At 42.8% G+C, this 12,155-nt stretch overlaps 1 protein-coding gene across 1 annotated transcript; it reads left to right on the top strand.

Moving 5' to 3' along the window:
* The first annotated feature begins 6,473 nt into the window (after nucleotides 1-6,473).
* On the top strand, nucleotides 6,474-7,373 carry LOC117552332 (protein ANTAGONIST OF LIKE HETEROCHROMATIN PROTEIN 1-like). The gene is made up of 2 exons (XM_034225707.1): nucleotides 6,474-6,572; nucleotides 6,950-7,373. Exons 1-2 carry the CDS (start codon nucleotides 6,526-6,528, stop codon nucleotides 7,371-7,373), a joined length of 471 nt encoding a protein of 156 aa, XP_034081598.1. The 5' UTR covers nucleotides 6,474-6,525.
* Nucleotides 7,374-12,155: the final 4,782 nt, after the last annotated feature.

Genomic DNA, 12,155 nt, shown 5'->3' with positions numbered 1-12,155 from the left:
GAGGGAGTTGCAGTAGTCTAGGCGTGAGATGACGAGAGCCTGGACCAGAACCTGAGTCGCTTTCTGTGTCAGCTGGGGACGTATCTTTCTGATGTTGTAAAGCGTGTATCTGCAGCAACGGGTTGTAGCAGCGATGTTTGCAGTGAAGGACAGGTTGTTATCTAGGGTCACACCCAGATTCCTTGCAGTCTGAGTCGGGGAAACAACTGAGGTGCCGATGTTGATTGTTAGGTCAAGAGTGGGACTTCCCGGAAGGAAGAGCAGCTCAGTCTTGTCAAGGTTGAGCTTGAGGTGATGAGCAGACATCCACTGAGAGATGTCAGCTAGACAAGCAGAGATGCGTGCGACGACCTGGGTCTCTGAGCGGGGAAAGAACAGAATTTATTGGGTGTCATCAGCGTAGCAGTGGTAAGAAAAACCATGCGGGCTAATGACTGATCCGAGCGAGTTTGTGTACAGGGAGAAGAGGAGGGGACCAAGAACAGAGCCCTGAGGGACCCCGGTAGTTAATTGACAAGGGTCGGACTCAGACCCTCTCCAAGTCACCCTGTAGGTACGGTCTTTCAGGTATGAGGTGAGGAGGGAAAGTGCAGAGCCTGAAACTCCAAGTTTTTGGAGAGTGCGAAGGAGGATCTGATGATTCACCGTGTCGAATGCAGCAGACAGGTCCAACAGGATGATGACAGAGGAGAGGGATGCAGTTTTGGCAGTGTGCAGTTCCTCCGTGACAGCAATGAGAGCAGTTTCTGTGGAGTGACCTGCCTTGAAACCAGACTGGTGCGGATCCAGAAGGTTGTTCTGATTGAGATAACAGGAGAGTTGTTTAAAGACAGCGCGTTCAAGTGATTTAGACAGGAACGGGAGGAGAGAGACAGGCCTGTAGTTTATAACATCAGACGGGTTGAGAGTGGGTTTCTTTAGGAGAGGGTTTACTCTTGCCTCCTTGAGACTGTTTGGAAAGTGACCAGAAGTTAGAGAAGTGTTGATGAAATGGGTGAGAAACGGTAGAATATCAGGAGCGATAGTCTGAAGGAGGTTTGAAGGGATAGGGTCCAGAGGACAGGTGGTAGGGCGGGCAGAGGTAATGAGGGTAAGAACCTCACTTGGAGAGAGAGGGGAAAAGGAGGTAAGTGTGTTGGTGGAAGGAGGGTCTGGTGACCCAGCGGTGAGTAAAGGTGAGTCAGAAAAAGAAGAGCGAATATCATCAACCTTTTTTTCAAAGTGGGTAACAAAGTCGCTTGACAGAAGTGAGGAGGGGGGAGGAGCTTTTGGAGGGTCCAAGAGGGTGGAGAATAGTTTTTTAGGATTGGAATAGGAAGATTGGATCTTATCTTGAAAGAAAGTGCTTTTTGCCTGAGAGATCGAAGCAGAGAAAGAGGAGAGGAGAGCTTGATAGGTTAGGAGGTCGTCACGGTGTTTGGATTTCCACCATTTCCGCTCTGCTGCCCTAAGGACGGTTCTATTAGCACGCAGTGCATAATTTAGCCAGGGAGCAGGAGGGGACTGACGAGCCTGCCGAGATGTGAGAGGACAGAGCGAGTCCAGAGTGGATGAGAGAGTAGAGAGGATAGTTTCTGCAGCAGAGTTTGGAGGCAGGAGTTGGAACGAATCAGAGGAAGGGAGGGCTGAGAGCACCGACGAGGCAAAGCTAGAGGGGGAGAGGGAGCGAAGGTTACGGCGGACAAGTGCAGGATGAGAAGAGATTAGTTTGTTATGTTTGGAAAGGGATAGAGAGAATGAAATGAAGAAGTGATCGGATGTGTGGAGCGGGTTTACAGAGAGGTTAGAAGTAGCGCAGTTCCTTGAGAATATGAGATCAAGGACATTGCCAGCTTTATGAGTCGGTGGGGACGGAGACAGTGAGAAAGCAAAGGTGGTTAACAGAGATGTTAGTTCGTCTATCTTCCCCATCTGGAGGTTGAAGTCTCCGAGAAGTACAGCGGGAGGGCCAGTTTCAGGGATGTGTGAGAGGAGATTATCTAATTCCTCCAAGAAGTCCCCCAAGGCGCCTGGTGGACGGTAGAGAACAACAATGGTTAGCTGTATAGGATGGGTTACTGTGACGGCATGGAATTCAAAGGTGGAAGGAGTGAAGTTAGGTAGCTTGAAGAGGGAAAAGCTCCATTTGGGAGAGAGCAGGAGACCAGTGCCACCTCCTCTGCCAGTTGGTCTGGGTGTATGGGAGAAGGAATATGCTGTGGAGAGAGCTGCTGGGGTGGATGTGTTGGATGGAGTAATCCAGGTCTCAGTGAGAGCAAGGAAATCCAGACTGCAGGGAGGCGTAGCCAGAGATGAAGTCAGCCTTAGGAACAGTTGACTGGCAGTTCCACAGGCCACCTGAAACTAGATGTTGGATCTCAGTGGAGCATGTGGGATAGACGAGAGCAGGCCGGTTATATCGATTACGAGATATACGGGGCCAGTGATAATTGCGAGAAGACACATGAACAGGAATGGAGAAAATACACATGATTATAGCATGAGGGGCTAAACAACCAAATAAAATGAAACAAAATAAAAAACACCAGCGATACTTAGCTCAATCAAAGTAGGATTTGCCTCCTCTTTGCCTCCCTCGTGACTCCCACAGGACTCTAATGTCTTTGTCAGTCTTTGACTCCCACAGGACTCTAATGTCTTTGTCAGTCTTTGACTCCCACAGGACTCTAATGTCTTTGTCAGTCTTAGCCTGTCTGACGCTGAAGCTGACGCTCCAGGAAAGTGCTACCTAAAATGGACACCTGATTGCTGAGTTCTCACAGCTGTGGGGCAATGTCCTTTTAATTAGTTAACTCTCTGTAGCTGGTGGCCCTCAAAAGGAAATCTAGACTGGCTTCGTCCTGATTTGTTATTGTCTTTTAAGTCAATTACATTAAACCCTAAGTTATAAAGTTCTGAGTTTAACCCTTAATACAGTTACACCTACTCAATAAAGCTCTTAGTATTCTACAAATGTTTAAATCAAAGTTAACCCTAGTAGTCAGTTAATCACTTTTAAGGTTTCAATCAAATGACTTTTCCCAAGTTTCTGTCTGACAGATGCTGTAGCGGTTTTGAGTTTTTAAAAACACAATTCCAGTCAGATCAACTACAGAGCATTGATACAGAGTACACACACTGAAACAGAGAAGTCTACAAACACAGTGTTACTCACACAATTCTAGAAGTCTCCAGTAGCTTTCTTGTCAAAAACTAGTTGCACACTGGCAGGTCAGTGCTTAGGATGAGATTTAAATACAGTTTCTGTTGGGGGAGTTTCCTCAGATCACAGCTGATGGGCCTCAATCGAGACTGGCTTCGTCCTGATGTGTTATTGTCTTTTAAGTCAATTACATTAAACCCTAAGTTATAAAGTTCTGAGTTTAACCCTTAATACAGTTACACCTACTCAATAAAGCTCTTAGTATTCTACAAATGTTTAAATCAAAGTTAACCCTAGTAGTCAGTTAGATCACTTTTAAGGTTTCAGTCAAATGACTTTTCCCAAGTTTCTGTCTGACAGATGCTGTAGCGGTTTTGAGTTTTTAAAAACACAATTCCAGTCAGATCAACTACAGAGCATTGATACAGAGTACACACACTGAAACAGAGAAGTCTACAAACACAGTGTTACTCACACAATTCTAGAAGTCTCCAGTAGCTTTCTTGTCAAAAACTAGTTGCACACAGTGTCAGTTACCTTAAGAACTTGTGGTAACAAATATTTGTATCACTCGTCAAATATAGCAGGAATAATGAAGAGCAGCTGATTTGAAAAGACAAACTCGAGAGACAGCTGAGTGACCACAGTGCAGAACCGCTGTATAGTTTAAATCTCCTAATAATGTTGTCCATTTTACAGACTTATTATATTTACAGCCTTGATAACATCCATTTTCTGGGCTCAATATCTGTCTTGGCCGTTTTCGTTGTGATCGCTAAATTCCCCTTGTTTATAATAGGATTATCACTATAACACTGACCTGGATCGCTAGAAACACGGCTGTCATCAGACTGGAAAGGGCTGTTCCATGCTCTGCTCAACCTCCCGCCTTCGCAATGGACTCAGTAGCGCCCCCTGCTGCCGTGGAGCATGTGTGAGTGAGCATCTGTGAGCACAACCACGGCGGAATATTACTGCCAAAAGTCATGGGAGTGAGTCACGTGACTTTTGGCAGTAATATTCCGCCTTGAAAAAAAAGCTGTGTACTTGTAAAACCTTTGCTGAATTTGTCTCTGAAACATATGTGTTTGTTTGATACGTTTTTTCTTTGCAAAACTAAATGCATTAGTTTGTAGATGGTGTTTTGTGTTTGTTAGTGAATCATGAGGCATTTGTAAAACCTGTTTAGTTTGTTTGTGGAGTTATGGCAGGAAATGAGCTCCATACAGTTAGCTCCATAGCTAGCAGTGAGTGAGCGCGCTCAGACACCGGCGCACACACTCAAACGGACTCGTGTGCCTGACTCTACCAACAGGCTTTCATGATTCTGTTTAGATATGCAAGTATAAGCCATGATAGCTTATTTTATTAACACGCTAATTTGATATGAAAATCAATGGAGGCTGAGTTAACTTTTTAGGAAAACCTACCGTCCATGAGCTGTGTTTTATTTGTTAACTTCATATTTTTCATTTCCTAAAACATTATTTCCCTCTCATATTAACAGTGTGGATCATTGAGACAGCGTGGCGTCCAGAGTCTTATCCCGTTTCCCACTTCCTCTGAGGGGACAGCACGGAGGGGAGCATGAAGAGAGACCTGCACCATCTTCATCCACGCGTTGCTGTTATCACTGGCTCAGTGTTATTTCATTTGACCAAATGTCTTTACACATTTAATAGATGTTATTATTATCCACCTTTTTGTTTTATGTCCTTTTATTTAAAACATTCTTTGAGATTTCATATTCTGGTTCAAATTTCAATAAATGTAATTTATATAATCACTCTTTTGTCTTTATTCCACATGAAAATGTTAGATTCCATTCAGATCTGTTGATTATTCATATCTTCCTCAGGAATAGCATGTAGAGTTTGTAATGCTAAACGTATAGCATTTCCTCACAGGATATAGAATGAGACAACACGGTTTTATCCATTGTGTATGAATGCTTCAGCTCTTCAGACCAACATAGTAAGATGTGAGCATGTTCCTAATTGTGTTGGTAGCAGCCTAGGTCTGGTCTGTTTAATAAAGCAAATCTGCCACTTTTAAATTGTAGAATGTGTTAAATTAAAGCAGTATTTAATTGTTTGTCCTAAACATAGCAATATATGCTTTTGAAATGTAACATGTCTTTGAAAAATAACAGTATGTAGTTTATATTGTGTATCACCTTTAGCTTGAAAATACATAGACGTGGTTTTTTAATCTATAAAATAAATAGACAGACACTTTATCAATCCCAAATTGGGAAATTATTTAACAGCAGCAGTGTGTTCAGGTATTACAATATTTAAAGTTAGAATAAAGTATAAACTACACAACACAAGTCTAATGCACAGCAATCCATAAGAGAAGTCCGATATGTTCATGAAACTCCAGGAGACACCGACACTAACGTGGCCGAGTGGACTCCGGAGTTTGCTGTGTGAGTTGCACTGTACGATCCGTGGGCTGTCACTGGCGCTGATCCGTGGGCTGTCACTGGCGCTGATCCGTGGGCTGTCACTCGCGCTGATCCGTGGGCTGTCACTCGCGCTGATCCGTGGGCTGTCACTCGCGCTGATCCGTGGGCTGTCACTCGCGCAAACGAGAAGAGCTGCAGCGAGAGCAAAGAGAACTGCAAACAAAAAGATATGCTATAACAAAGAAAAAATACTTATAGTTTACATGATTACACAAATGATTTGTTTGTGACTTCTAGTTAAAAAAATTTCTCTTAAACTCTTGGTTTTGCTTGATTCTAAGAAAGTGTTGCTTTATCTTTATGAAACAAAACTAATCCCATATGTTGGTTCCCGCTTCCAGAACGTGCTCCTGGTGAGTCGCAGCACATTGTCGTTGCGCTGCGAGATCCCGTCTGGCAACGTCAAGCGCATTAAAAACGATTCATTAACTGTCGAAATCCTTGAGTGCTATTTCCGTTTTGGTTCGTCATGATGTTCCGAAGAGGGAGCACACCACAGAAAATAAACTAACGGCCCGTCTACACTACAGGCATCGAAAAAGCTTGAAGCTGGGCGTGTCTCAGGCTTGGTGATTTCTCGCGACCAACAACCAATCAGGAATCTCCCGCCCGCCCCCAGCATACAAAGCAAAAAAAAGCCCGGTTCTTCTACACTATTGTCTAAATGGATGCCGGTTTTGTAGCAACGGTAGCGTTGGTTTATGCAATGTCTCGCAGGAGGCCACGTATAGTGCGTCGCTGTTGGGTACATACAATACTCAGAAAACGTCTGCAACGGGGGGAATACCACGTTCTTGTCCAAGAGCTCCGCCTGGATGGTGTACTGTTTCAGCAGTACTTCAGGATGAGCAATTACGCGTTCGACGAGTTGCTCGGAAAAGTCGGTCCACTGATTGCAAAGGCAGACACCCGTATGCGTTTGTCAATCGGACCCGCCGAGCGACTCGCCATCTGCCTACGGTACGTTTTGTGTATTTCTACTTCTTTAATATGACTCTGTATATAAAGAGAGAGAATGCATGCAATGGATGAATGAAGTCTGTGATTTAGTTCAGATGAATGACATTAATTAAGATAGCTAGGTAAACGCAGTATTGCTCCCCTGTGTGTGTGTGTGTGTGTGTGTGTGGTCTGTGATGTGTGTGTCTGTGGTGTGTGCCTGTGTCGTATGTGTGTGTCTGATGTGTGTGTCTGTGATGTGTGTGTCTGTGGTGTGTGTGTATGTGATGTGTGTGTCTGTGATGTGTGTGCCTGTGGTGTGTGTCTGTGGTGTGTGTGTGTGTCTGCGTGGTGTATAACTTTTAAAAAAAAAATCTTGTATATTACTTTTTTCTCAGGTACCTGGCAACCGGTGACTCGTACAGGACCATAGCATTCAGCTATCGGGTCGGGCATGCAACAGTGGCTGTCATCGTCAAGGAGGTTGCGGGTGCCATCTGGACCGCGCTGGTCGAGGAGACCATGCCGGTACCACAGACGGAGGACTGGAGAGCCATCGCTGCTGGGTTCCAGGAGCGCTGGAACTTTCCAAATTGCGTTGGTGCCATTGATGGGAAGCACGTGGTGATCCAGGCTCCGGCAAATTCTGGGTCCCTGTACTTCAACTACAAGTCCACCCACTCCTTGGTACTACTGGCTGTAGTGGATGCCCAGTACCTCTTCAGGGTAGTGGATGTCGGAGGTTTTGGAAGGAGCAGCGACGGTGGGAGCCTGCGGAATTCCGCTTTTGGAGAGGGCAGTCTGCAGCCACCTACCACCTGACACCGTCATCCCAGGAGCAGAGCAGTTGGGCCTTCTTCCTAGGGCTGGGCGATTTTTTCGGTTTTCACGATTAATCGCATTTTTACTTTCCTACGGTTTGTGAAATGGCTAAACCGAAAAACCGCGATTTTTTTTTTGGATCTGTAATCAAAAAGCTCCTCAAAAACACTATCGAAGCAGTTCCTGCCGTTGCTACGTTAGTTCAAACAGTAACAACGCACTATTTTCTTAGCGGATGCATGTCAATTTAAATCAATACAAAACTATTTTTTAAATCAATAAAATCATTTTCTAAATCCATAAAAGCATTTCAATTAATATTGGGAGTCATGTCGTTACTTTGCTGAGAATTTGGCCATGTAATAAGCGGGATAATGTGCACATTGCACATTGCATAATGTGCCTTCATGCCGATCCCTCCGCAAAAAAACGGCTCGTTCGCGGGCGAGAGCCGGCTCCCGTCGTTCACTTAAATAGTTCGCGACCGACACATCACTACGACAGACGTAGCATAAAAATGTCCACGAACACAGATGAAGAAGAACTCATTCCTAAAAAAGGTACCACTTCAGTAAGTTCAGTTGTATGGAAGTGGTTCGGGTACAAGCAGTCAGACATAGAACAAACAACTGTTCTGTGTAAGGTCTGTAGAAAGACGATCGCTGCAAAACATGGGAACTCAACCAACTTATTCCAGCACCTGCGACAGAGACATGCAGTGGTGGAAGCTACATGAAGCTAACTTCCCAAGACTGAGTTATCTGGCCAAGAAATATCTCTCCATTCCTGCCACAAGTGCCCCTTCGGAGAGGGTTTTCAGTACGGGGGGTAATATTGTAACATGCCAAAGAGCATGCCTCAAGCCAGAGGCAGTAGACAGGCTTGTCTTCCTCGCGAAAAACCTGTAGAAAACTTCCTAGAAAGTTAAAGGGATGTTATTTTGTTTGAGGGTATTTTTTTATTATCATTATTTGTTGTATTTGTATCATTCAACATGATGATATTTTTAAATGATGAAACCAGTCTGAAGTGATTTTTTTGTTTGATGCCAACAGCAAGACTAACCTGGAATTCATGCGTTGCAATTATTCTAATGGTTAACTTCCTGCAAGCTATAACAAACCCCAATATTACCTTTCCTGAAATCAACATCCTGTAACCTGATTTATTTTGGACATGTTTTTCTATTTCACTATTATATTAAAAACATATAACAATATATATTTTATTTTTTTAAATGTTTAACTGATGACCTATAGCCTTTATATTTTGTATTGGAACATAACAAAAACATATTTCATAAAACAGTTTTACATTTTCAAAGATATATGAGGCTTTATACTTTCTTTTAATTTTCTTTGAGATATGATTTGTTGAAATGATTGACAAAAGTGTATAATGTATATTTTTCTCACATAACTAAATATGCAACCCAAATTATTCTGGACAGTGATATTTAATAGGTTTTCTTTCCATGCAGGTGCATTTGGAAATAATAGAAATGTTGAAATTGAAATGAAACCAGATGCAGTCAACATTTCTAACATCAGATTCAGTATTGGCATTTTTTTCATCCATGAACCTTTGTTGGAAATGTGGATGATCCCAAAATAAAATGTCAAGTCCTCGCATCTTTACTCCAACCATCTGTTTTATTCTTCTTTTTACTCGCCATACTTAACTCACCACATCCAGGAGGATCCATATCATTTCAGAAAAAAATCGAGGTTTAAATCGAAAATCGTCCATTAGTTAGAAAAAATCGAGGTTTTATTTTTAGGCCAAATCGCCCAGCCCTACTTCTTCCCCATGTGTTTGTTGGAGATGAGGCTTTTCCGCTGCTTTTCCGCTGCTGGACAACCTGCTGCGTCCGTTCCCTGGACGCCAGATCACGCGTGAAAGGAGGCTGTTCAACTACCGCCTCAGCCGGGCCAGGTTGGTGGTTGAATGTGCGTTTGGCATCCTCTCATCTCAGTGGAGAATGTTCCGGCGTGTCATCACCACCAGCCCGGAGGTAACAGAGTTGTGTGTGAAGGCCACCTGTGTGTTGCACAACTTCCTCCACAGGAAGACAATAGGAAGGTCATCACGCACACCTGTCGTCGCAGAGTCGAGTGATGAAGCTCCAACCCTGCGCGATGCACCTATGATGGGCTCAAACAACGCCACACGCCGATCCATCCAACTGCGGGAGACCTTCTGCTCCTATTTGAATGAGGAGGGTGTAGTGTCATGGCAGCATAAAGTGGTGTAGGGTCACCATGGCTCCTCCAAACCAAAAGCTCTTTTAAGAGCTACCCATTTTCTTTAACCTCTTAAGCCCTGAGCCTGTTTTTAAGGTTTCAGGCTCGAAAATGCTATGCCCAAAACAAATGACTATAACTTAACTTCTAAAAGGGTTATATAAATAATTTATTTTATCAAAGCAAGGTTACATCTGTGAGTTGGATGTAGAAGTGTCAGAATCAATATAGATATTTCTCAGCCAGAGTAAATTCAGATGGAACATAGTAAAAAAAGGTAAATTCTTATCCCCGCCTAAAAAAAAAACATTACTTATAGTGAAAATTACCCTTGAATGATGGGATATTAGACTAAAAGCTTTAGGAATCCAAAGTATAATATATAATAAGTACCCTGTATCAAGATTGAGGCAAAACAAGTTAAATTTGACCTTTTTAGAGAGGTTTAGCTAAAAGTAGTCCAGGCGGACTGACCTTTGGGCACATTTTGGCACATTTCACATCAGTGCCATTTGACCTTTTTCAGGTACCATACTGTAAAAATAATTGTATTATCACTACAGGTAATCATTCCATCCAAATACAAGTGTTTTTAAAAAATTGTTTTTTATTATTTTTAAATTACATTTGTTTTGTATGTAAATGGTGTGTGTGTGTGTGTGTGTGTGGACTTTGCCACAGCCCTTACATGTTTATCACCCGACTAACACTTCTAGGAAGGTTTACTTACACAATAACAATTAGGAAACATAGGATACACTTGTCTTGAGCAGATTTATTTAAAAAATAACACTAAAAAACGACACTAAAACCGAAATAACACCACAAGCATTTTTTTTGTAAATACTGGCAAAAAAGAAAAAATGTACACAACCTGAATGTGTTTAGTATTTTTGAATTGAGGCACCAGGCACTTAGTGCAGTAGATAGGTCTTCACCGTTGTGTTGCCAGCATCAGAGCACCTCCTGAGCGCGGTGGCATCTTCCCCATAATACTTGGGAATGCATACGAGTGATGATGCAGCAAGCTGCTCCTTGAAGGACTTCTGGGTGTGTGGCTTCGTCCTGCCGGGGTCACCCCTCATCTTGTGCAGCTCCTTGTGGAGAAGGAAGCTGTTCACCACTGCAATGTCCAGAAAATGGTAAAAAAAAAGGTCTTGTACCATTTCATGGTTTTGTGGTGAACACTGTAGTACCCAATCAAAGCATCGGATACATCCACGCAGCCCATGCTTCTGTTGTAGTCCGCCACAGCGTCAGGAACGGTAACAACCTTAGTCTTCCACACACCAGCCCGTTTCACTTTCCTCCTGACAGTCTGTCCACTGAATCAGAAGATGCAGAGGGAGGCTGAGTTAGTACTGGTGCAGACGTCTGGCGGCGTAGCTTGGATGTTGATGGCTCTGGGGCAACTGTATGCTGATCTGATGCACGTCGTAGCTCGGATGAGGCAGATGTTGATGGCTGTGATCCAGAAGCCATTTAATACTTGTCTTCATCACTGTGAAAACAAATGTGGAAAAAACAATTACTTTGATTACTTCACTGGATTATTCTTTCAAAAATGTAACTCAAATCAGAAATAATTCCTCCATTTAGCGTGTGTGAAATAACAGTATATATATATATATATATATATATATATATATATATATATATATATATATATATATATATATATATATATATGTGTGTGTGTATACTGTTATTTCATATATATATATATATACTATAGTGTGTGTGAAATAACCGTATACATATGTATACTGTTATTTCACACACGCTATAGTATATATATAGATATATATATATATATATAGACTGATATACAATACAGCTTTATTTATAATCTGCTAATAGTCAATGTCTGTAGAACTACAAAACAGCATCCATTTGGCGTGTGTGGAATAACAGTATATATACTGGGTTGATATACAATACAGCTTTATTTATATACTGCCGTGTTATAGTCACGAAATACAATTAATCTATTTATACGTTCACCAACATGATGTTGCCATTGTTTTAGTTTCTCACGGAACGATAACGCTACAACAACAAAGCGGCGTCCATTTTGTATTTTGCGAGTGTGGAATAACTATAGATTACACCAAATACACAACTAATAGATACAAACAGAGAGAGTACATACCTTTCCTGAAGTTCCTAATCAGGGTTGCCTGCTGTTGCCTGCTGTTGTCTCTGTTCGCTGTGTTCTATGTTCGTTGCTGCTGTGCTGTGCTGTGCTGTGCTGTGCTGTGCTGTGCTGTGCTGTGCTGTGCTGTGCTGTGCTGTGCTGTGCTGTGCTGTGCTGTGCTGTGCTGTGCTGTGCTGTGCTGTGCTGTGCTGTGCTGTGCTGTGCTGTGCTGTGCTGTGCTGTGCTGTGCTGTGCTGTGCTGTGCTGTGCTGGTTGTGCGTGCTGCTTCTGCTACGTCTGTGCGTAAAGCAGCCGCTGCTGGCATTATTCATACTACGCAGGATCCTATCTCTGGATCCCATTGGTCGATTTGGGTGATTGACACCTTTTTTGAAACTTTGG

The sequence above is a fragment of the Gymnodraco acuticeps genome, unplaced genomic scaffold, assembly GCF_902827175.1.
Source record: "Gymnodraco acuticeps unplaced genomic scaffold, fGymAcu1.1, whole genome shotgun sequence".
NCBI classification, from domain to species: Eukaryota; Metazoa; Chordata; class Actinopteri; order Perciformes; family Bathydraconidae; genus Gymnodraco; species Gymnodraco acuticeps.
This window is presented reverse-complemented; position numbering and strand designations above follow the sequence as displayed.

Coding starts and splice junctions, on each gene's coding strand:
- LOC117552332 (XM_034225707.1), top strand. CDS start 6,526: ATGCGTTTGTCAATCGGACCCGCCGAGCGACTCGCCATCTGCCTACG. Junction 6,573..6,949: donor CGACTCGCCATCTGCCTACG/GTACGTTTTGTG, acceptor CTTTTTTCTCAG/GTACCTGGCAACCGGTGACT.